The sequence below is a fragment of the Thalia democratica genome, chromosome 4 (genome assembly GCF_965202585.1).
Source record: "Thalia democratica chromosome 4, ktThaDemo2.hap1.1, whole genome shotgun sequence".
NCBI classification, from domain to species: domain Eukaryota; kingdom Metazoa; phylum Chordata; class Thaliacea; order Salpida; family Salpidae; genus Thalia; species Thalia democratica.
Genome location: NC_139168.1, coordinates 28,345,636 through 28,372,709, shown reverse-complemented (window position 1 = coordinate 28,372,709; position 27,074 = coordinate 28,345,636). Strand labels below are relative to the sequence as shown.

Sequence of the window (27,074 nt, the reverse complement as noted above, 5' to 3'; positions counted from 1 at the left end):
GTATAGCATTTTTTAGATTAAGTAAAATAGGTCGTCCTGGACAAGACGTTAAAAGGTATCCGTGGTGTGCGACTCGATAACCGAAAGGTTTTTTCGTTCACTAGGTTCAAGGGACAAACACTTTGAGCGTCTTTTTTGTCGTTCAAAAAACTATATATGTTTAGACTTTAGATGTATATAACCGTTGATTAAGATTAACAGAATTGTTGATAACTAATTACTGTATATATTACATCCATATATGCTAGAGTTCAATACTAGTTTTACCTCAAAAAGTAGTTTAGTCTCATGTGTCTTTAAGTTTTAATAATTACTTTTTTCTACTCATTTCTCTCTCAAAAAAAAAAACTTATAAAGCCCAAATTTTCCAAACATAACAATTGTAAAATCTGCAGAAGCTATTTTAAATTTATAGACCTTCAGAAATCAGAAACTCTTCATAAGAGCAAATAAAAAGCATGTTGTCTTATTCAAAATCTAACACAGGTATGATATAATGTTTAAAATCTCATTAATAGAATGATTTGATAAATGTTTTGATTAAATTTTTTATTTTTTTAAATATATTGATATCATTTTAAAAAATTTAGTCCTACTAGTCTAGTAACTTTTCTTTTTTAATTATGTGTTGGCCATGGGTTTTGATCTTACAATGTTCAAGTCATTAAAATAAATTAAGAGAGTTGTTAAATTGGTCATTAGTTTAGAATGGTAGGTTATATAAAGTTTATAAACAGTAAGTTGTAAAATTGAATAATTTTAGAGCCTCCCAAAATCAGGGTTGCCACTTTACCTGGAATCCTGGAAAAACTTGGAATTTGACAATTTAGGCAAAAAACACCTGGAAAAACCTGGAATTTTGATCAAAAAACCTGGAATTTTTAAGAACTTTAACATCTTCAGTAGTAAAGTTTTGGTTTGACTCAAAAAATTTATCATATAGATAAAAAATTTAAGTCATTACCAAAAATTTTTTTATTAAAAACACATTTTAATTAGCTTTACAGTATCTATTCAATCTTTTTATACTATTTAGCACAGTTTCTTAGCTTAAATTTAACTTTAAACTAAAAATAGACCCAAAAATGTCTACTTTTAAAAACCTGGAAGAAATTTGAAAAACCTGAAACAATTTTTGAAAAACAAGTGGCAACCCTGCAAAATACAAAAAAAAATACTTAAGTTAATATTTTAATTATTCTGATATCTTGTAAAAGCTCATTGTAATTTAAAATCATATGGTACTTCATTTCTTACTAATAATAACACAGTTTTTGTGGGTAACAACATTAAAATGTTTTTGAAGTAGTGTATAAATATTTGTTTGTTTTTACTTGTTTATTATTTTCATACCAAGTTTATTGTAATAAGTCAACATATTTAATACATCCTTATTTTTTAAAGTTTTTAGCAATTAACCATAACGTTTTAAAAGTTAATATTTGCTATTCAAAACTTTTTTAACTCAAAATTTTAATATTTATTTCTGATAAATTCCACAAATAATAACACAAATTAAGCTCAAAGTGTCAGTGAGGTGTAACTGAGTAATGAAAATTATCAAATTGAAAATTCCTTAGAGTAAAAGTCTATTGAAAAATAAACTGACATAAGTCCTGAGTATTGTGAAACATATTACCAGACTAAAGTGTGTAAATTTATGAAACCTTAAAGATTAATTTAGTTTAACTCAAAACAAGTTTTGATATCAAAGAATAATTACTTGAAATCTTTAAACTATCGCTCATTTGCATTGATCACAAAAGTGGAAGTTTATATTATGAATATAACAAACTGAAATTCAATCACCTAACTAATGTCAATAAGAAGCAAAAATAATCAATATGTGTCTCTATATGACTTGCATTGTAATATCTAACGTGTAGAGGTACCCTGCCAAACCACAAATTGCCAACAATAACTCTTTATTAAATAAACTACTTTTAAGTTGATTGTTTTGTTTTACTAAAACATCACCTCATGCTTCAGGTCCGCCAATGAAGTCAAGCTGTGGAAGAAGCAAATCAAACTTCCATAAGGAGAAGTGTCACAAAAATCATGTGTGTATGTTATGTGCAGTTGCAGTTCTAATGCTATGGAGTTTGGTACCCTCTGTTGCTGCCATAGGTTTGTATTTATTGATATAATGTTAAATAACAATCTAACAACTTTTTAATGTTCAATAGCAATTACTTAATTTTTATCACAACCCTTGCGACTAAAATTGATGTTTAACATTTAAGAAAAGTATAAAATTATATTTCCTTATTTGCTGCTCAAAGATTAATAAATGACTTTGAATTTTTACCAACAAGTTTGTAGTAAACTCATAGAGATCTTTGCAAAAAAATTAAAGGAAAAGTGTGGTTATTAATTAATTCCATAAAGTATACTTGCATTAAATACTGGGTGTTTTTTGAATACTTTTTGAATTTTATCTGATCAAACAAAGTTATGCAATTGTATATTTAAAGTTCAAGCAATCTCAAATTTAAAACAATTATAATTTTTTTTGATTTTCTACAAAATTTTTAGGTCATATATAGGTATTTAGGTCAAAAACCAACATTTGAATTAGTTTTACAAAACAAGTTATACCAATAACATATGACAATTTATCTGAGATAAAATTCCCTCTAATTAATACACATATTTTATCATGTTCAACCAAAACCCCCCACATACCTGAGCAATAAAATTTTTTGTATGAAAAAATTATTTAAATTCAAAATTAATTTTAGTTTTTATAAACAAATTTAACTAAATTTAAAACTCACAGACAGTCTGGTGGAAAAGTCGCAGGACGGGGTCAGCTATGTGGTGAAGGTTAGCAGCAGGAACGGGGCGTTGATGGACGACATGGCCTTCAACACCAGGTCCATGTTTGACAGGTACAAGGACAAACAGCACGACCTGGTACTCGATGCCGGCCTCCACAGGTAAAAACCTTGAATTTACTTTGTAATAATTTAATTTCCTTTTAAATAAGCTTAGTTTTTGATAAATAGATAGAGCCGCAAACTACTTTTAAGCTTTTGGTTTTGTAATAATAATTAATTGTTTTTGTTTTTACTAGTTATCTAACATGCATTTAAGCAACTGTGTTGTGAAGTATGTTTAGTGTTTAGATCATCTTTGAAACTTTTTTTCTTACATAACAAATTATCATCTTAATTTTTAAGGTTACTCAAGGACTTAGACCTTGTTCAGGGTGGTTCTGACGGTCACGATGGTCATGATCACGGAGGTCATGATGGCCACGACCATGGTAGTCATGAAGGACATGATCATGGTAGTCACGACGATCATTCTGGACACAACCACAGGTTTGTTTTGCTTTTATTTGGTGGAGAGTCTTTAAATAAAAAGTTGAATGAATATATTTAATTAAATATAGTACACACATCAGTTAAAGTTTTAATTTTTCTATTACTTTAGACAAGTAGTCACTTGCACATTGTTGATAAATCATTCTTAATAGGAGAAGAAGAGAAATTCATGATCACAGTGGCCACAACCACGGACCACATGAGGAAGATGAACACGAAGAAGAAATGAAACCCATGAACATCACTGAGGGGGTTTGTTGTTTGTTTTGTACATTTTTATGAAATTTTTTCTAAGATCTGCTGTGGTTGGCAAAGATATCCTTTTAGTTTTTTCTTGTTTTACTGCTTTCAGTTAAAAACTACCTAAAAATAAAATAAAACGATTTAAGTATGGCTGCTTATCGTACCAACTGTATATTTCTGATCTTCCTAATAAAACTGCTGTAATTTAACCATTGAATATTTTAATCGAAAATATGAACTCCACAGTGCGCTATATTAAGTGAAGTTGAGCAAATTATGATGGGATTCCCATTAAACCTGAACCATTTCATTGCCCTTATGCCAAGGCTGCTCCAATACAAGATCAGTGGCAAGGAACCTTGCCAGATTCGTTAGTCAAAATGATTAGTTTAGTTTTAATGAATAGTTTTACATCAGTTTAAAAATACTTGTGAAAGATAATTTACAAATAAATAAATTTTTATAGTTGAGGTTAAAATAAAATTTAGCAGTGCTCAGACTTAAAGTTCTAGTTCACATAATTAAGTGCTTTATAAACCAGTAAAGTGTTTAAAAATGATAGGTAAGTTTTCAAAGCTGATAAACTAAATTTTGCTTGATAATTTAAATAAACTTGTGTGGAAACTAAGCTTTAAAATAAAATTGAAGCCCAACAATGTACTATTTAAACAGAAGAAGAGCAATCAGAAAGCAACAACTCTGTAGGTAAGAAAAATTAATAATATTAATTGTAAATTTAAAAATACCCTATTAAGAATTTTACCATCTAAAAGCATTATAAGGTAAAATGTATGTTTTACTGATAATTATATTGGTAGGTGTAACTGATTATATATTTTTATAATTTTTGTTTACAAATAGGGGTGGGTATATTTGTATGCTATAAATGGTGTATTTGTTCAGCTATTCAAATAATGACATTGTCTTATTTTATTTGTTCTTACTTGTAAAGTTGTCTTGTCTGTAAATACAAAGAGATATATCGTGTTTAAACAAATATACTATTGTTTTAAGTTTAACTTAACTTAAATTTATAAAAGTAAATTAAAGTGATGAGAAACTCAATTATATATTATTTAAAAGATGTTGAATTTTTTTTTTGAATTTTACAATTTCATAACCTTCATTAAATAAATTTAAAAAATTTAACTATAATTTGATAAACTACTGTTGACCTTTTTAGGGTTTTATATTTGTTATTGTTTTATTATGTGACTAATCTTGAGCTAAGTTGGCATTTATCAAGTAAAATTAACCAATTTATGAAAATTATATGTAAAATGTTTGTAATAAATTGTTAAATAACATATTTTAAGATATATTAGCAACAATTTCAGTAAAAAAAGCATTTTAAAATAAGTGGAATAAACTCCAGCTTTGACAACATTCAATAAAATAAATGTTGATTGATTTCAACCTGTTCATTCACTACAGTGTCATGGGTAGTGGCAACGGTTTCAGTCGGGGTTATTTCCCTCATTTCCATAGTCGGCATAGCAACCATCCCGCTGATGAAGTTCACCCGCATGTACCACATCACCATGAACTTTCTGGTTGCCATGGCGGTCGGGACCATGTGTGGGGATGCTGTCCTTCACTTGCTGCCTCATGTTAGTTGGATAGATCAGTTTATTAAAATTAGAAATGTTTGGATAATTCAGATAACCCCTATTTTAGATTAAACTTGTTATAGTTAAGATAAATGACATAGATGATTTATTGAAAAAAAAACTTTAAAACAATTAGACACCAGACAGTTTATTAAAAATAAAAATGTTTGATAATTCAGATAATCCCTATTTTAGATTAAACTTGTTATACTTAAGATAAATGATATAGATGATATATTGAAAAAAACTTTAAAACTGCTACCCCATTTGTTGACTGAATTTGTTTAAAAATATTAAAAACATAATAATAATAATTAAAATATTCATACATAACATTATTTCCACTTTTTATAACACATTTTCAGAGAAGTAAGTAAAAAATATTAATTAATTACTATATGTAGGTTAAGCAAATAAAAATATTAAGTGTTTTTGTGAGTTGATTAAATTTATAAAATGTAAATTTAGTGTTTATGATGAATTATATTGTTTTCCCAACAGACCTCAAAATGTTAAAAATAATAAAAGTTTAAGTTAAGATTTTCTGAAAAACAACCTATTTAATTGGCAATTAATAAAGTTTGGTTATTAGCTAAAAAATCTTTATTCAAAACTTTATTGGCATTTTACCAAAAGTTTTCCATTATCTTGTTTTTAAAAACAACAAAATACAATTATTAATTGCTTTTTAATACAACAAACTTGTTTTTAGACAATACACTTGAAAGTTTAATACAAGTCAATAAATTATCATGTTTTAAATGCTTACGATTACCTTTTTAAAAAAGAAATTTTAGAAAAGAATAATTTTAAACAAGTTGTGATTTTTTTCACTTAGCAAAAAAAAAATGTTTACCGAGGCTCTATAAATATTTGACCCATTTATAAAGCTGAGTTGATAAGAATAAGAATAGTTTTTGTTGTAAGTTTTTAAAAAAATTCCACTTTGTGGTAAACAGTTTTTTGGAAACTTCTGCAAAATGTTTAAGTTAAAAGTCGTTTGCTTAATATTTAGCAGTTCCTAAATAATTTACCAAACAAATAAATAGGAACAGTTTAATATCATAGTTACTTAAACAACCACTAATTAAGATAAAAAGTTAAAATAAATGGATATTTTGTATTGCTAATTATTTAAGTATTAACTGCAAAACAAATTAAGTTATGCTATAAGATAATCTAGTAAAACTTTTTAAGCAAATCAATAAAGTAACGAGCTAATCTTCTGATGCCTTAACAATATCTGATACAAATTATTTTTAGTAAACCTCCATCTAATTTAAATCATTTTGATGTAATACTGAAAACTCTAATGCAAAAATAACATTACAAACCAACAAAGTGATCAAATGAAATGTATGTATTTAGCTGTAAGTATTTGTATTTTCTAGTTAATTATTAACTTAAACATTTAATGAGGTCAAAAACAAATAAAACAATATCTCAACTTAATCCTTTTTTACACTCTTAAAATAACTTAATAGTAGTTCTATTTTTATTGATACCTATAGATGTCTATTTAAGATAAAAGTTTTACTTTATCAAATAAAAATTAACTTTTTTAATCAAATTTCCGAGTAAAAGTTGATTAAATTTTAAGATTATGAATGGTAGTAATTTAGTCTGCATTTGTATTTTTTTAAATAGAATCAAACAAATAAATGTTTGTTGAATACCTCAATGTTACTATATAATACGGAAGTGTAGTACTACCGTACATTCAACACGTGTTAGATTTGTTTCTTCCTAGCTAGAAAGTGCGTATATATTCAGCTACCAATAGTAGCAAGATTATAGAGAAACGTTTTTGAAAGCCCATACCGTTTAAAAAGTAGCCAATAAAAACTAGAATTGCTGTGTTTAAGTTTGCTCAGTTAATTATATATTTTTGCTACTTTAACATACTTTAATTTTAATTAAGCTCTTGACTCCAAGTTTCTTTATTATGCTTGCGTATGAGTTTTAGTAGATGTTGCAATACTTTATATATATTTCTTGCGTTTTTAATAGCTGTTATGTGGCTATATTAGGAAAAATCTTAAAGCTAAACTCTGTACCAAATTTTGAAAAGGTCTTTAAAGATTAATTTCGCAATAAACCTTGAATAATTTAAAGTTATAAGTATTAATGTCGTGACTTGTTATTTAAAACTTTTGGCAAAAATATCTCACGAATCAAAGTTTATCGAAATAAAAAGTTACGTTACTTAGACAGTATGCAAATATAATTTATAAAATCGTGTCTAACAAAAAGAAAGCTTTATAAAACATGTCAAGTTAAGCGTCAAATTGATGGTAAAGTTCAAAAAAATATAATCGGCAACGACCAATAGAAATCACCAATTCAATTAACCATTAGTTATGCAAAAAAACAAATTAATCATTTTTGTGACTAAAGCGTGAAACATGAGTAATTTTTTGGAGTCACTTCTTGCCCGGGCAAAACCAATCAAGTTTCAATTTTCTAAATACTTTTTGAAGCTTCACAATTGACGCGCTTAAAACTTTTTAGTATGACGCGTGTGATAAATGTTTTTAATTTTTTTTTTTAAGAACTTGGGTTGTTAATGTTGAGTGGTGTTTGCAAAATTAAACGGGTAATTTAATTTTTAGTTATCGTGTTAAGTATGAAAATTTAGCAATATTCACATTTAAAATGTTTAAAATGCTAGAACATCATAGAACAGTTAAAGATGTTAGATTTTTTCTGTTGTTTGAATTTAATTGAATGAAATCGAAAAAAATTAAGTATTTGAAAATCAAAGTTAAAAGAAGATTACAATTTCGATTTTGATATAGTTGTTTTAAAAATCACTTCTCATTTTCAACATTACTAATAATTAACACAAATTAAGAAATTTCCCACATTCAAATCAAGTTGGTCGCCGATGAGTCACTATCTAATGTTTGGTTGTAGATATGGTCAATTTTCCCACCCTTGTGAGTTGTACCGAGTCAACTTACGCCTGGGCGAAAAAAATCAGATAAGTTCGATAAAATCTGTTTGCCCAGGCCGTTTAAATCGTTGTGAAATTTTCTAAAAGAGAAAAACGTATAGTTAGAAAAAATATAATCAAATAATTTGAAATGTTGTATTATATTCAGTTGCTGTTAAACTGCGAAACTCAAACTTTAAACGGATAATTGACCAAATTAACAACTGGTTGATCGATTACGCCTCGCTTATCCGCCCGGGCGATTTAACCTTCACAGATGCACTCGAAATTAACCGAAAGCCACTCGAAAATTGGCCTCTGTGACGCAATAACGCACTTGAAAAACTCAGCTAGCTTCAAATGGAAATCTCAGTTTTGACCTTTTCTGGTAAAAAAAGCATTTTTCATCAACCACCGCTTTGTCTATTTACAAAGCTTGTTTGGTCTTTCACCAAAACCATTTCGCAACATCAATTACCGCTTTGTTTGGTCTTTTTGTTTGGCCAATGTCAAACGCTGAAAACTGTTTGGTTCCGTTCTAAAAAAGGCGGCAAACTTTTGCTTTACGAGAGTTCGTTCCTGTTTCTAGTAATCGACAATCCAACATTGTTTGCCCCAAGCTTAAAGATTAATTCGACAAAACTCTACAGTGTTTGATTAATAACTATGACTCATAATCAGGTCAGATTTTTCAATGACCCATCAAACTTGTTTCCAGTTCGTTTGAATTGACTCACAGTTTTCTGTTCGCCCGTTTTTGCCCACACAAAGCTTTAAAGTACTATTGAATTTTTATTAAAACCATTGTTTGAAGATATCCACTTCCTTTCGACTTTTTATTAAACGCTCTTGTTTGTTTGTTCAATCATAATTTCGAGTACTTTTTGTGTTAAAGCCTGAAATAAAAGCATTGTCTGTTTGTTTCTTTTAAACAAAGGATTAAGTTATTGTTTCAAACATTTGTGTTAAATCGGTTTTTGTTTAAACATTATCCGTAGATATATATTTGATTGTTAACGTATACTGGTACTTTTGTTCAATCGAAACAAAAAGAATTTAGTAAATCACTTTTGTGTAACAAAGTAAATAGTAATTTAAATCTTTATTTTATTGTTTTGTATGCCACATAATAAAACCAATTACATGATATTTCAAAAAAGCTTATCTTAGTCATACACTATTAACTAACAAAGATATTGTCATAAAAATTTGTATTGACTGCAATACAATGTAATACTGATTAACTAATTAGAATTATTAAACTATTCAGATAATATTAGTAATTAGCTAAATAAGTTTTTAGTAGCTAATTTAATCTATTTTAAAAATGTAATCATGTTTTATTTTAAGTATTTGATAAAGATTCTTATTAGAAAAAGTTGTATCATGTACCGAAAGCTTTTATCCACAAACTCGATTTATGGTTTTTCAATACAAGTTTGAATGCCTACGTAGCATAAATTTATATTTCCGTTGAAACGTAAATACAAACCTTTATATGAACTTTAATAACCTTTTGTTTAGTTTAGATTTCTTCTCAGAAAATGCTTTTAGCTATATTATTGAAAATATTTATTTGTTCATGGCTTTTATTAAAGCATAGCGTAAAGTTATTATAATATGCAGACTTAATTTATTACAATTTGAAGCTCTAGAATAAAATTTGATATCTATTTTTAAGCTTTAGTTATTTGATATGTACACAAATATTAAAAACACGGTTAGCTGTTATTTTTTATTTTCATATTAACTGATATAAATTATTAAATTTTTAGTTGTAAGTATACTCATCAATATTAAACAAACATGTAATATTAGGATATTTGAAATGCTGTACAACGTTTTAAACACACATATAGCATACAAACAGGCTCAGATGAAACGATATTGTAAAGCTCTAATATCTTATACACTATACCTGCAAAACTAAATAACAAGCGAATTTCAGCACATTGTCTGCATATTTGAAGCAATATTGTAAAATATAAATCAAAAACAAAATATGTTGAATTGCAAACAGGCGCAGATGGAGCCGGGCCACCACAACCACGACCATTCCGGAATCTACAAGAACCTGATGGGTGTCGCCGGCATCTACCTGTTCTTCCTCTTCGAAACCACCATGTCACTTTTCAGGAAGAGCAAGGTTTGTTTGAAATATAGCTTTTAATTATTTCTACCTGTTTAAAATCACCATGTCTATTTTCAAAATTAACAATGTTTATCAACAACTATTTTATTTACATCCTTACATATTAAAGCATTACACCTGTCTACTGAACAGGAGAGTTAAGACTGATGCTGGTCAGCGTCAAATTTGGCTTACTTATTATGCACAGTTTTTAAAAATTTCACAAAAAGTACAACATAATTAAAGTTTAGTTATATTTTTGAATTTACAACAAATACAACTTACATTTGAGTTTGTAAAAAGTAAAGCCGAGTTCATAAATATACGAGCTTGGATATTATGACATTTGTTTTTACAAATCAACAGAAGAACTCGGACAGTATTGAGCTGGGATCTATGAACGGTTCGACGCACAGCAAGGGATCTTCGAACACGAGCAAGTCCAGCGGCATTGTAGTCAGCCAGAATCTGCCCTCGGAAGAAAACAGTTCGTTGATTTGAATTTATATATTTAGATTTGACTAACAAAGTTTAGATTTGTATAATTTCAGTAAATTAAAAGACGCGACGTAAAGTAAGGTAGTGATAAACATAAAACAAAGACTCATTCATTTGTTATACGCATAGTTTGAGACACATTAGAATTTATTTTGATGTTTTAAGTCACCGCTTTTTCAAGTTACACTTACACCACTTCCTAGGCAGGTTTGTATAAAAAACAAAGTTAAGTTAAAGTTTTAAATTTAAAAAATGTACCTTAGTTAACGTGTACACTCTGCTGCAAATGCTGTTTTCAAACTCTGCAGAATACAGTTGTTTTATGTTTGGAAAAATGGTTCATGGTAAAAATATACTTCCGAAAACAACCGCAACGTTCAATTTCAGTAATAAAAAAAAGGTTTATTTTTAACTGTCTGTAGTAGTATTTAAAATAAATATCCTTCAAATTTTGACTTTGAAAATAAAGCAAGCAAAAATTTGAAAACCACTCATACGACGTTAGTTGTTTTTAATGATAAATAATAATAAATTCAAAACCCATTAAAGAAAAATAACAAACAAATATAATTTCCGTTTCGGTTATGAATCGTTGTATTGCTCATTAAAAACTTTTAGAAACGTAAAAAAATCATGAAAAAATATAACACGTCTTTAACAATTTCTTTCGTTTAATTTAAAGTATTAAGTCTCGAAAACATTTTGCGTAACTCGTTTTGTAGCTTGTTTTTGGCGCTAATAATAAAATGTTGAACGTACAAGTCTAGATTCCAATAAAATAAAAGCTAGATGTTTACGACTCCTGTCAATTCATCGCGAAAATAAAAACGCGTGATTTACACGTAGAACGCTTTAAATCAACCAATAAAAAAAAAACACGAGTAAAACATAAACTAGTTGAAGTCGGATTGCAATTTAAGTTGAAAGCACTTGACCTACATAAACAGTTGTAGCAGGTAAAAAACACCATAAAAAGGTTTTTAGAACATAAGTTGACCTATTTACTGCAAAATAATTATCATTTTATTTTAAATGTCTGTTTTAATTAACATCAACACTAAAATAAGCATTTAAATGTCAGTGTGCTTTTTTAGGCGTGCATAAAATTATAATTAAGCAATTTGATTTCAAACCTTTCAAACAAAAACCATTTATTTGATGGCATGTAAGATTAATTGTTAATTTAAAACAAAATTTTACTTAACGTTGAAATATGCTTTTGTTTGACCTATATTGAGATATTTTGATGAAAAAAACAATTAAATATCACTCTGCTTATTCTATATTAACCATTTACGTATGTAAAAACCATTCACGTATGAGTACATTAACATCTTTATGCTGATTGTTTATTAATTAATATTTTGCTCCGAGTCGTTATTTAAATTTAAGTTACATAATTAAAAAAAAAAAAAACAGTTATATGTATATAATTATATATATTAAAACTAAGCATGTGTTTATGTTTAATTTATAAATATGGTATTTTACGTGAACTCATGTTTTTTGTTTACCATTTAGCAGTAGTTGGTTTTTGTGATATAAACAATTTATTTTTAGAACATAAAATATCAAAATAATTATTTAGGCAATATTACAACATAGGCATTCTATGGTGCCCATTCTATAGGTGCACGACTATTCAAATTCGGACAATTCAAATTCCGACAATTCAAATTCTTAAAAAATAATTGAAACGGCCACAAGTAAAAAAGTAATGAGCATTTTTCAAAAATAAAAAATACCTATGTAGATCATATAAATATCTACGAGCCATTTTTTTCTTTATGAAATAAATGTAATATTTTTAGAGATATAGGTTAAATAAAGTGAAAAACGTAGTTATTTTAAGTAATTTTAGAATATTTTAAAAAATATTTAAGGTTATGCAAAAAAAAAAAAGAAAATATTTGTAGATAATAATAAGAAATACATATGATTTTTTTATTTTTTTCAAATTTAAGTTACTTATTGAGATATAGTAATTCAAGTATTTTTTTAAGAATTTGAATTGTCGGAATTTGAGTTGTCCGAATTTGAATTGTCATGTAACCGGCATTCGTATGAATGTCTATAAAAGTTCGGTTAAAAATAGTTATTTATTCTGGATATATTTTTGATTTAAAAATATGGTCTAAGTGGTTTTTTACACTAGTTGTTTTTAATACTGTTAGTTTTAAAAAAAATTTCCATTCTAATTTTCTGTAAAAGCGAAAAACTTCTTAATTAGTTTTTTATTTTTACCATAGTAAGCAGAAAACTGCAATTCTACGCGTCATGCATAATACTAAAGTAAACAAGCCATTACTCATTTTTCGTTATATGCTTTGCAAATGGTCTGTAAACTTTGTGTGTGGTTTTTTGCGTTTTCTTATAACAATTGTCTAACATTTGGTTGTATTCTACTTTATTAGTTGAAAACTGATTTAAAGCTTAATCTGTTTTGTAAGTACATGAAACACAAGTTCATGCAAGTATAAAATATCAAAACTGTTATCAATGAACCAAAACGAAAAAAGTAAAGAGAAAAATTAAACATCTGTTTTAGATTTAACATTTAAAACAGTTTTTAATCTAAGTACCTTAACTTTATTTAAACCATTAGTTCTTTGTTTAAACCAAATATTTATTTAGCTTCAAGAACACCAGAAATTAGCCAACAAAATGAACTTGGTACAAGCATTTAGTGTTTCATAAAAATAACATTTTATAACATATTGAACCTTGTGAGCTAGCCACAAAAATGCGTGCAAAGTGTCTCATCACTTCAGAGTAGTGTTGCCAGTTTCTCTCTTTATTCAAATGGTTCCAGAAATTACCAGCTCTTTCGAGCGCTTCAAACTAAACACTGCTCTAAAATGGTTTTCAAACACCTTTTGCTATACATTTTAAGAGTTGGTAGTTTGGCTCTTCATTTGAGAATTTACCAGAAAGGACCATTAACTTGTGAAATCTTACCAATTCAAGCTTAATAAGTGGGTAATTTTTCTTTACTTTGAACTGGTTCTTAGCAACCAGAATTTTTACTGACGCCCAGCATGTGTTAGAAAAAGTAAATTTTTGTAAAACTCTTCCATCTTATGCTCTTTTAGTTCAGTTTTTAAATGGGCAGCTGTTTGATAACAATATGGTTCTTATGCACCATTAAAAAATAAAACAAACCTTTTTTCTACAAATGCGCGCCATATGCCATCAAAGTGGTTTTCGCCCAGGCAGTGAATGGTGAGTAATGTTATACTGGTGAAAATTTTCTCATGAATTATTCATAGTGCGTTGCGAGTAATGGTGCAATTTTAAACATGGTTGTAAGATGCAGCAGTAGAGGGTTAGTTGTTGGTTTGCTCACCTTTTTCAGTTTCTATGCAATTTTTATAACAAATGACACCTGTCTTAATGTAGGAATAGTTTAAGTGTAATTTTCTCAAAAACGTATTCTCTCTGTAACCGAAGAATGATTGCTTTTGTTTCCGTGTTGTCTGTGTCAGTAATTATTGTAATTGTCTAGTTTGCTATTCATATCAAGCTTTTATTTACCATAGGCGTGCAAAGAAAATTATTATAAATTTTAACATTTGCATAGATTTAACCCGCCTTTTCAAAAGAACCAGTTAAAGTATTTGAGTTAAAGTATGCTGTTTTCAAACGTTTGCTTAATATAAATTTAACTGGGTGGTTTTAATTTTGACCAATGTAGCAGTAACTTTTCGGACTTAAATTAAAAATACATTTCTGTTGAATTAAACCAACTTGAATTAGTTGTTTCTCTTAAAAAGTTTACAATTCTTTTTGGTTAAGCTTAAACAAGATATAAGTTTTTACATGAGATTAGTTTTACTCTTAATTTTATAATTTTTTATTTTCTCAATTTAAAAGAATTTTTTTAACAAGTTTAGTTGCACAACAATAGCAACTATTTAAAATTATTTTGAAAAATTCTTCTAATTTAATTAACTACAGCCAGTCTGATTCATAAATGATTTAGTGACATTTAAACTTTTTCTGACAAATAAATTCCAAAGTGCTAGTCAACTTTATTACACAAAAATTCACTTTTCAAGTGTATAACGAGTATTCAAATTAATTTTATCTCGGAAATTACATTTAATTTACTTCTAACTCCTTTTTTACCACAGTTTATAAACTGTAACTTGATGAAGCACGAATAGGAAAAACTTTCTCTAATTCGTTTAAAGCACGTCACTTTTTGTTTCTCAGAAACAATATATTTTACCTATTCAAAAACATCATTGTTTTAACTACTTGTATAGTTTTAATATAAAAATTAAAAAAATATTCTTGAAACTGTTCTAAAATTTTAAGAAAATCTATATTGTTATTGATAATAACTTTAAATTATTGTTAAGTGTAGTTGTTTAAACCACCATAATATACATACAACATATTATATAATCTCATTCAAGATGTTTCATAAAACCAGATTACTAATGATAAGTTATTAACCAACGCTGTACATGATTAATATTTTGTCAAGTTCTATTTTGATTAAAAATAGTTACTAAAATATTTAATAGTAAACCATTTTTTAGGTCTTATACATATTATTTGTCTTAACCTTTAAAAGTACAAATTCGCATACAGACACTTTTATGATTTTACAAAAGTTCTCATATTCTTTTTACACGATTTCACTAACATTTATCTTGTATGGTTATTTGTACTTAGCTATACTAACGTCATTTATGATAACTGTATGTGGTCATTTATAAGAAACTGCAAAGTGCTGAGTAACATCACATTAAGAGAAATGCACATTGTCGCCAAGTACAGCCAAATATTTACCCTGTGCAAACACAGGGTAGTCATTTCCCACATTAAAAAAATAAACGGAAAAACCAATAAACCCAACAAAATCAGTTTAAAATAATAAGCTTCAAAAAAACCATTCGATGTTGCAACGAGCTTTAAAAAACGAGAGAATTGAAAGATGAAACGAGATAGGCTTGTTTCGAGCCATACTTTACAATTTAGTGCTTATTTTTACACTCTTTTTTGCTCTGTTGAGTGGTGCTTTACCAAATGGAGGCTTGGTCTTCTCGAGAGAGAACTCTTTATCACTTTATAATTTCCATTTCTTTCTCACCATGCATTCGCTCATTAGTACGAAAATTATGGTTAAAGTTCATTTCTTTTTATTTTCAATGAAATTTTTTGCCGAGGTTGGTTTGTTTTGAATTGTTTCTTCTGACTACGGTGTTTGCATTGAAACAAACTGTTTTTTTGAACTCTCGCACACTTTGTTCTGATTGGATGTTTTCTGTGTTGCCTTTTATGTATAGCGTTTTTGTTAGTTTACATATTTTCGTAAGTTTCAGTTGTAGTTCCTACAATAAATTCTACCCTATTGCAATTAGCCCTTTTTATTTGAAATGAGGTTTAACGCCTGCTTCATTTGTTGAAAGTAGATCAAAGTAAATTTCTAAATTTAATTATATACCTTTCTGCTAATTAAACGTTTAGAGCTGTTAACAACGTAATAATAATAAATCACAGTTTAAAATAGGGTTTAAAATAAAGTATCTACATTAGACTTTAAATAGCTACTGAAATTTCAACAGAAGGACTTATCGGGGATAAAGATGTGAAGGTCGAAGTTTCAACAGTTGATGTTGAATCCGGAGGTATATTTTTAGTTTTTATTAATTGCATTAGTACTATAACAAAGTAATTATTTTAATTTAATTATTTATTAGGGTAATCAAATACTTTAAAAATGTATTTTAAATATAAATATGTTTTTTAGGATAAGAAATCTTCTTTTTTCAAATGTCCATTGGCAGAACATCTGTAAAAAAAGATTAAAATTTGATTAAAATTCTGCATTGTTATTGATTTTGTACTTTTTAGATTTGTTTTATAATTGACCTAGTTTAAACAATATACGGTTGGCTTGTATAAAGAGGCGTGTTTTGGTTTTCATTAACCGCGAGCATGTTTACATAAAATAAATATATATTTTGCGTATCAAAACAGCTGGTGCATTTGTTTTTAATAGTTTGTTCATTTACTTTTGTGATTGATCAAAACAAAAAAAAAAATAATTTTCTTGAGTGTTTAAAGTAATTTATTAAAGAAAGAAATGTCATTTTAATATCTAACATTAGTCATGTAGTTTTTATATCGAATGATTTTAAATGTTAAGTGAAATAAAATGCTCATTTGTGTACAAACAAAAAATTATTTTTACAAAATTCAAGTCAATTTGAAATGTGAATTTTTAATTTAAAGTGCAGAGTCACTGTGATTACAGAAGTTTTGTTTTATTAGGAAAATATTGAATACTTCATTGTGCAAACAAAACTAAACTGGCGCGTTGGGTTAATTAAACAAACTCTTTTGATTTTATGTTTTTTCTTTTTGAAATTAATTGTTCCAAAGCTAGTTTAAATTTATTTATAGTGTTACTATCAAACAAGAAAAACACACAAACAACTTTGATTGATGCAAAGTAAATATTTTTATTTATTTCCACAAAATTTTTGTTAGATGTGTTTCAAAGATGCCTCTGCTATGTGTTATACGGGCTTTTAAAAATATATGGTTTTTTTTGATAGTTGTATACAAGTAAATATATATTTTTTTTACGGTATTGTATCTTTTTTAAACTGATAATTTTCCCCTATATCATTTTGCAATATACTCAAAATACATTTAAGAGAAAAAGCATTCCCAATTGAGAGAAAATCTTACATTATATAAACAAATCCCAGATTATACAATAAAACCCCCAAAACAGATAACTGTAATTAAATTCCCCAAACAAATACCCACCTTTTTAAGAAAATAGATTTTAAAGGAAAGCACTTCTGATTAATAGACTATTATATGTTACAATCAAGAATAACCCCATACAAACATATACCAAAATTACTTACCCCAAACAAATACTAAAATAGAATTCCTTAAGCAAGTACTTAATAAAGAGCCTCCAAACAGTTACTTAAATTATAAAGTTAGATACAAAAATAGAATATGAAAAATAAAATCCCCCAAACAGATGACCACCACCACCACTCGCACCATCACCACCACCACGACCAGAAGGAGATGTTGGAGGCGTCGCAAGGTGGCGTGCTCAAGATGGCATACATGATAATCGTGGGTGACGGCCTCCACAACTTCTCTGACGGACTTGCTATTGGTTGGTTCTTAATTTGTATTGTTGCAAAAGTAGTTGTGACAAAAAAGTTATTTTTATTTTATGCATTATAACAATTTACAACTAAATTATTAGAGCTTTAATTAGTTTTTTTTACAAAGCAAGGATATGTTTCAGTAGTTTATTGTATACAATCCACAACTTCTCTGACGGACTCGCTATTTGTTGGTGGAATGTTATTATAATTGATAAAAAGATTAATTTTATTATGAAGGATTATTAATTGTCATGTTGCTTCTATATGAATAATAGTTTGTAGCAAAGAAATTTTTAACAAAGTTTTCTAAAAAAATCTAAATTATCTAAATAAAGTTCTCTGACGGATTGGCTATTGGTTTGGCTGCATTCGTGCAAAATTTTTTTTTTTGTATACGTGAATTTAATTCAAGTTAACAATAATAATGTTACTTAAGTTCTATAACTTTCTAAAGCAATTATTAGTAGTTGATGTTTAATTAAGTGAAGTGTCCCGTTGGCTAATTTTATTCTTGTTTTATTTAAGAAGTTCACTGTTTCAAGCTCATAAAAGCAAACATGAGTATATCCTTAATTTTAATGAAGTTGTTTTAGAATGCAATAAAGCAAGTTTTTTTGATGTTATCGGTTATGTAAAATTAAACATTAAGATAATATAACACGACATTTATATACGAATACTATTAATATTTTCTGCATAAAACTTGATACAGTTTAATTTATTTGTATAGATTTTTCATTAAATTTTGAATATAAGGTCTTAAAATTTTCTTAAATAATATTTTCCTTTAAAGTATTTTTTAAATTTAAATTCTAATTTATTTTTCAAAATTTTAAATTTTAGAAATATTTAAACAAAAAGTTTTAGTAAGATTAATTAATCACAAAGTCATCAATAATTTCGGACTTAATTGGAATCATGTGAATTGAACCAATTTATAATTAATTGGTGCTTTTAAAGCCTAATAAATAAAAAAATTATATTAAAACTACAAAACGAGCTGAAAGATTGTTTGAAGTGAGCTGCTTTAAACAGCTGAATTTAAGTTTATTTTTTATTTTTTGAACCATTAAAAAACATATAAATTATGGTTTTGACCATTTATTGAACTACCAAAAGTTTTAAAAACCATTTACGAGCTAAAACAAAAAGCTTGATGTTTTTTGTTCTAAAATTAAGCTTTTTGTTCGAAATACTAAGCTCAGATTAGTCTTTTATTGGTTTTTAACAAAACATTTTAAAAGGCTAATCTGTTTTAAAAAAAAAAAAGGAAAACATTTGTTTGATTTTTCCAATAGATAAAAATGTATCCGTTAAAGTTTTAGGAAATAATAAATATTTTATTTGAATTTAGTTTTATTAGTTCATTTTACTTACAACAAAAGTTTAGAAATATTATTTTAACAAATACTATAAACTTTTAAACATGACTAATAGTTTTTTGCGCAAATTGAAACATCTAAATTTATAATTTATTTAAATAGTTATATAAACAACTACTTTAAATGTAATTTGTTGGTTTTTCTTTTAAGGAAGCTTTGCATAAACTAAACATACTTAAAAGAGAAAAATGGTAAAAGAGTTTTCTAATAAAAATAACATTATTTTAATGTCGCTTGTTATAAAAGTTTTAAAACTATTTCTTATTACGTATAATAAAGATTATGTTGCTTTATTATAAAACTTTAGAAATAAATTGTAAAATTTGATACTATTTGAAATTTAATGGTCTTTTCATAAGCTATAAAAGAACTGCGTATAAAGTTCCTGATAACAACTGCCAAATGATGCACAAAAAACCATTTAATCTGTAAACAATTTGGTTTACCACAAAACAGGATGTAAATGGTGCGACATCAATAGAACAATAAGTTGGAGAGAAAATTTTAAGTTTCACAGAAATAATGGCCAATGCTAAATACTAAAGTGTACAAATAACTATAAGTATAAAGCTTAGTACAAATAATTTGATTAAAAATAGTAATTTTTTGCTTTTTTAAGATGTAAACACAATTAAAGTTGTTCATAAAGTTTTCTCAAATATAACAAAACGTCTATAAGACATCCTTATGAAAATTGTTCTGAAAATGAAAATAAATTTAAACAAAGCATAATGGCACGTGACTACGTCATTTACAAAAAGGACGTAGTGACACACACCATTATTTGTTGAGAAAATATTTTTTAACCTTTGTTAGCCTTTTGCACCATTTGAACAATCATTTTCGAGTGAGGTAAAAGTAGCAGGAAATTACATTGCTGTTGAGAATATGTTAAGCGAACTCTGCATACAGTTCAATGTTTAGTAGGTTAAGTCGTTGCTCTTATTTTATTTGCTGTTTAATTGTGGTTATTTTAGAAATTTAAAAAGTTGTAAATCGCATGCTTAAAATAGTTTCTGTAAGCAGAAAGCGGTACTAAAATTGTAATAAAGTATTTGGAAATGTAAAAACATATAACTTTAAAGTAAATGCGATAAAAAAGTAATAAAAATTAATCAATCTATATTTAGGTAACAGTAATTACTTAAGCGTTTTTAAAAGTTTTATTTGAATTGAACACAGGGTGGCCACTAAACCTGGAATCCTGGAAAAACCTGGAATTTGACAATTTATGATTAAAATAGCTAAAATTTTGAAAAAAACCTGATATTTTAAACAATTTTTACATGTAAAGTAGTAAAATTTTGATTTGAGACGACATATCTATAATATAAATAGATAAAGATTGTCACCATGAAAACCTTTTTTTAAATTTAAAGACACATTTAAAGTAAGCTTAACTGTATCTATTCAATAATTTTATGCTACTTAACACAGTTTTAAACCTAAAATTTAACTTAAAACTAAAAATAGACCCGAAAACGTGTACTTTCAAAAACCTGGAAGAAATTTCTCAAAAACCAGTGGCCACCCTGTAAACACCAATATTCTAAACCACTTAAGTAAAATGAAATGATAAGTACATAAATTGAAATATTTTCTCAACCTGCGTATTCTAAAAAGCATAGATTATCCTATCTAACTGCTTATAATGTTTAATGACCATTTTCTTCATATTAAAATGGTTTATTTTTACCAACACCATTATTGAGTTACATCCTGTCTTGAGTAGCTAATTGCTCACAGCTTTTTAATGTTTTTTTTTTTGTTAGTAACTTTATACTTTACTCCTAATAAGGCGAATCACTTTCAGCTGCAAGTATTTGTTTTGTTTAAAGTTTAATTACTTTTCCTAGTTTTGCAGGGAATAATTAATTTATAATTTGTTTTTATAAAATTTATGTGTTTATCAAATTGACCATTGGCATAAGTTAATGTGAGAAAAAACTATATGAAGTACTATTAACAAAGTTGTAAATAGTCAAAATCGTCAAAATCGTGTTTTAATTGAATTCTAAAATTTTTTAAATATACTTTTTACAAAGCTAGTACAATTTTATTTTTAAGCACTCGGGTTTAAATTGTCTCATATTTGTATTAACAAATAAGTATGACTTTCATAAAAAGTAAGATATTTATTAAAAATTACTTTTACAATTTTACATTTTTACAAATATTTACATATATACTGTAAAATATTTTTTTACTCATATCCTTTTTACATTTATAAATCAATTTCACCCAAACACAGGTGCAGCAGCATTCAACTAAAACTTTTCAGAAAACTTCCTTTTTCTAATCTTTTAAAAGTTTTATTTGCTATTTACAAACTTCCACTTTACAATTTTTACCCCACATACATGTACAACATTCACAAGCCTCAAACATTTCTAAAAATGGCCATTTTATATTATTTAAACAATCTCCACAGGCGCAGCATTCACGGGTTCGATGGCGGCGGGTCTGTCCACCAGCGTCGCCATTCTCCTGCACGAACTTCCGCAGGAACTTGGCGATTTCGCGCTGCTACTAAGGAGCGGAATGTCGATCAAGAAGGCCGTTCTCTTCAACCTCATGTCCGCTTGCCTCGCCTTCTTCGGAACTTTTATCGGTTTGTTATTGATTAGTTTTTTTTATTAAAAAAAAACATTCAGGTATTTAGTTTGAAAAAAGTAGTTTAAATTTTTGGATAATAATTTATCTTTTTTGTTTGGGAAGAACACTAAAATTTAATGTTTAAGGGCATAGGGGGGGGGGGGGTAAACACCCTTTTTTGGTTTTTGATCTTATTTTATATAGTTTTTACTAAGCTACAAGGTGCTTTTTACAGATTTAAAAAATTCAAAATAATTTTTGAGATATAGCCGGTCAAAGTCGGAGCCGACAATAGGTTTCTTATGGGAGGCGCAAACTAAAGGGCAAAAATAGACTATTTCACTAAAAATCTATCTTCTCCTACGTTTTTTGAGAAAACTACCTCAAAATTTCAGGAAGTGCTCCTTAATATATTTAGAAAATTCTGACAGAAGGAATTTTTAAAAAAATAAAAATTGAAAAAATTATATGAAAAATAAACAAAAAAAAACAGTTTTTTTTTTGTTTTTTTATTATAAAATTTTTTTTTAATAATTTTTTTAAAATTCCTTATGACAGAATTTTCTAAATACTGCAAGGAACATTTCCTGAAAATTTGAGGTAGTTATCTCAAAAAACGTAGGAGGAGATAGATTTTTAGTGATTTCTAGTTATTTGCCGTTTTAGTTTGCGCCTCCCATAAGGATCCTATTGTTGCCTCCGACTTTGACCGGCTACATCTCAAAAATTATTTTGAATTTTTTAAATCTGTAAAAAGTATGTTGTAGCTTAGTAAAAACTATATAAAATAAGATCAAAAACCAAAAAGGGTGTTTACCCCCCCCCCCCCCCCCCTATGCCCTTAAATAAGTAGTGTAAAAAAATTCTTGAGTTTTTGCTGGTTTGTTAGAAAAATATATTTCTTGCGAAACAGTCAATAATAAAATTATAAATTTTAGACAAGCCGAAGTCTTAGTTAGATTATAGTTAAGATATATATTTTTTAAATGTACTAATAAAAAAGAGTGATAGTTCAGTGAAAATAATAATTAGTTGAAAAATAAGATGAAACAAATTAAATTAGCGGTTTGGCAATCCCTGAATAGGAAGTTGTGCTACTTTGATTAGCTGATATAGTAAGTTGTAGTTCATTTGAAGCTTAGTGTAAGCTTACGAAAGTTCAAAAATGTTCTCTGAAATTAAAAATTATTTAGGAAGACGAAGTTAGTCCAAGTATTAAACATTTAATCAATTTTTAAAGTTTCATAAATTTCTAGCTGTACAATAAGTACATAGTGTAATTGAGTTCCATTCAATTTGTGGCGAGGCAAGTGTATATGCGTTTCTGACACGAATTTATTTTTATTGGCCATTAAAACAAATATTTCATCACATCACTGGCTTTCATATCCCCTTTAATTTTGACAGATGAGTGTATTACACCATTCTACAGTGTGTAACTTTGTGTTGATAAAATGTATCTAAGCGTTATGTTCTAGCGAGTTTACGGAATTTTAATGATTTCTACATTATTTTGTTTTCTATGTTAAAAATGTTAATTAAATTGAAATACAGGTTATGTTAATGTAGAAACTTTAACTTTGCTTTAGATTTTTTTTCTAATATCTAAGAAAATTCAAAGTAGTTATAGTTTGAACATATTTACTTATTTTAACATCATATTTGATTAGAAAACAGTAAAAGTATTTCATGTTTACACAACACTTTTACATGTAAGTTGATTAGGTTTTTATAAATGATTTTATAATAAATAAATAGTTAAAAAAAAAACTTCTAAATACAACAAAACTCTACCGACATTAGAACTAATATTTTATTTACGTAATGGTTTATTTTTCTTGTTATTTATGTCAAACGGTTACTTTTATTCCTATAACAAATGGTTTTTTTCATGTTTGTTTACCAACAATTAATTTATTTATTATGTAAACAATTATATATAACATCAAATAAGCCATTTATTTTTGTATTCTTAAAAAAAAAGAAAATAGAGTTGCTTTATTTTAAATGGTAATTTCATGTGATATTGCCTGAAGCAACATTTAAACCAAAATTCAAATTCCATTGCAATACACAATATATTCGATTATAAGTCGTAAAAATCGCAATTTAAGTTTAGTTGGGTATTGCGTAACGATTATCCGATTAAAAGTTATGATAAGTAAATTTCGCCTGGGCAGAATATGATAAAATAATCTAAACGGTTATTTTATTAGATATAAATTTTAATAAGAAAATTACCCACTATTTTTAACCTTAGAAATCAAAGTACAATTTGGAGTATAATTTGATTTTTTTTTATTAACTTAAATACAACTAGGCTTAACATTATGTTTTAAGTGTTTTATTTACCTTGTAATCAGAATTTTTTTAAACCAAGCATAAATTTTTGCACGCTTATTTGGAGTAACAAAATGTCTTATTACAGGATTGGCATTGGGAGAGATGACTGAAGGACTGAAACCTTGGATACTCGCCATGACTGCTGGAGGTTTTCTATACGTTTCACTCGTTAACATGGTTTGTTTGTTATATTGTTTAGAAAAAATATTATCGTGTTTAACTGATCATCTTGTTTATTTTTACAAGTACCTCATTTAATTAGTTTATTTGAAAATATCTCACGTAACTTGTTTTTCACGAGCACTAAATACAACTTGTTTATTTACAAATACCTTAGCAGCTGATTAATTTATTTACAAGATCTCATACAAACAATTAAGTTATTTACATTTACTAAAAAAGTAGTTTTTTTACAAGATCTCATATAAAGAATTGATTTATTTATATTTATCTCAACAACTAATTAATCTATTTAAATTTACCTCATACAACTTAATTGTCTACTAATAATTAAAGTACTTAGTTTTTAGTCTCAAACATTTAAATTACTAATTAACTCTTTAAAAGTATTTTATAAATCTTAATCATTTGATCACAAATATATCATTTAATTAATTTATTTTTTCAAAATATTCATCTTTTTTTTATCATACAATTATTTTACATATTGTTTATTTTTCAAACAGCTTCCGTGTGTGGTAGCAGAGGCTGGCGACAGATCCAAGGGCTGGTTCAACTTCTTCATCATCAACCTCGGAATCGTGTCGGGATTTCTCATCATGCTCTTCATTGCTTTGAACGAGGAGGCGTTTGAGAATATAATTCCTCATTAAGCTCGAATTAGGGGTTTTCCCAACGATGAGAGTTTCTGAACTTTTCCCGCGCAATTTTGCTTTTCCCCCGCGCGTTTTATATAGTGTGCTTAGAGGAGGTTTTTGGGATTTTTCTTTGAAAATTTTTACCCGTCCTTTTATCACGGCACTATTTAGTTTTAACTGCACCTTAATAAAGTACCCACATTTTGATACACTATTTACAATTTTATTATGAAAACTTTTTTTTTTTTTGGTTTCATTAGTAGTTTTAATGTGTTTTATTCAAGTTTTTTGCTAGTCAAAGCGTTTTTATCAAAAAAAAAAAACTCCGTTCTGAATTTTAAATCAATGAGTTTTACGATTTCAATACAAAAAATGAAGCACGCATTGGGTAAGAAAAATTTACAAACTGTTACAATTAGTTTACATATAGCTGGCTGCTAAATTAGAAAACCTCTTTTTAATATTATATATTTCACGGCGGTAACTTTAATTTAAAATTATTAGATGCGTCGCGCTATAAGGTCAATCATAAATAACTTTCATCTATTTAAATGTATCGTTTTTTCTCAAGAAAAAAAATTATGGCTTTCACTAACTTATATCAACTGGTATTAACATTTCAAAGAAGGTATTTTATTTTCGTTTTGTGAAATATTTGCTTTTTTTATGTGAATTTTGTCTTCATTGTTAAGAGTAGCTTCTATGTGTTGTTTGTCCTTTTTAAATAATTTATTTAGTGACTTTTTATGTTTCATTTGTATTTATTCGGTATATTGACCATTGAATAAAATTTTGGACGGAAAAAAAGTTTTCTTTTTATTATTTAATATCTTAAATTGTTATAAAATTTGATTTAAATTTGTTAGATAAATTAAAAGATGTAATTTTTCGTAAATCTTTTTAAACGCTTTTACAATGTAAAAGGATAGACAGTTTTTAGTTTAACTATTTTGACTTAAATAATATGTAAGGTTATATATAAACTAATATATTCTAAAATAGTGAAATAAAGTATTTTACTTTTGAATTTTTCTAAGTTGAAAGTTTGAAAAAAGTAAGTTACAGCAACAATTCTTAGCATTAGAATAATAAAAAATTACAAGTAATTATGATTACACGACTATTTAAATTCTTACAATTTAATTTTTTGGAAACATTCTAAAGGGCCACATCTCAAAAATTATTAAAAAAAGCTGAATAATTGTGTCACAAACAATTAAAAATTCTTAGTAAAAAAGACAATTCATAATTTTAAAAAGTGTTATATTTTAGTAGTTTTTATGACCTTTTTTGACCATATCTCAAAAAAGCTCAATAAAAATTATTATGTAGGTAAATATAATAGGATTACAATAGATGAAAACAAATTTATTAAAATAGATAATTAATTACTAATAATTGTTATAATTTGAATAGTCGTGCACCCAGTAATGATATTTCTATCAAATTTTAAGTTATATAAAAAAAATCCTTATCAATAACATTTATTTTACCAAGGTTTAAAAACGATAAATATTGTATGAATTGTATGGTACAATCAAAAAGTTATACACTTTGGAAGTTTTAAACCGTTTAAATATTTAGGGTTAACAAGTACTTTTTCAGTAAGTAAAAAGTACCAAAAATATAGCAGATTTTCGGCAAGTAAATTAAAAAGCTTTTAAGTTTTCAAGTGCATTTGATTTTATTAATTATCTCTTATAAACAGAAAAACTCCCTTTAAATTACAAAATTTCAAGTTGTAGAAGTTTTTTTTTTATCCTTTGTATTCTTTTTTGCTATACAAAAATGTAATTTTTTTTAATACTAATTAATATTGTAAAATAAGAATGCACTTTTATGTTATATATTATAACATTTTAAAACAAATTTTGAAAAATGTTTAAAGTAATTTTATATACATTAAACATTTTAACGTGTTTATTAGACCAACTTATCCAACAGGTAAATCAACAACTTCCAAAAACCGCGAATTATTAAACAAGTTAAACGTTTGGCCGAATATAATTTGTTGTTGAAAAAACACACAATACTTT

The 27,074-nt window shown here is 26.9% G+C and overlaps 1 protein-coding gene across 1 annotated transcript; it reads left to right on the top strand.

Annotated features, from left to right (window-relative positions):
* Nucleotides 1–390: 390 nt before the first annotated feature.
* On the top strand, nucleotides 391–25,831 carry LOC145834312 (zinc transporter ZIP10-like). Its single transcript, XM_082941711.1, has 15 exons — nucleotides 391–486; nucleotides 1,990–2,127; nucleotides 2,780–2,939; nucleotides 3,183–3,326; nucleotides 3,482–3,581; nucleotides 3,819–3,942; nucleotides 4,245–4,277; nucleotides 5,007–5,182; nucleotides 10,138–10,263; nucleotides 10,615–10,735; nucleotides 16,323–16,385; nucleotides 17,762–17,905; nucleotides 21,714–21,893; nucleotides 24,306–24,397; nucleotides 24,907–25,831. Exons 1-15 carry the CDS (start codon nucleotides 459–461, stop codon nucleotides 25,051–25,053), a joined length of 1,776 nt encoding a protein of 591 aa, XP_082797837.1. The 5' UTR covers nucleotides 391–458; the 3' UTR covers nucleotides 25,054–25,831.
* Nucleotides 25,832–27,074: the final 1,243 nt, after the last annotated feature.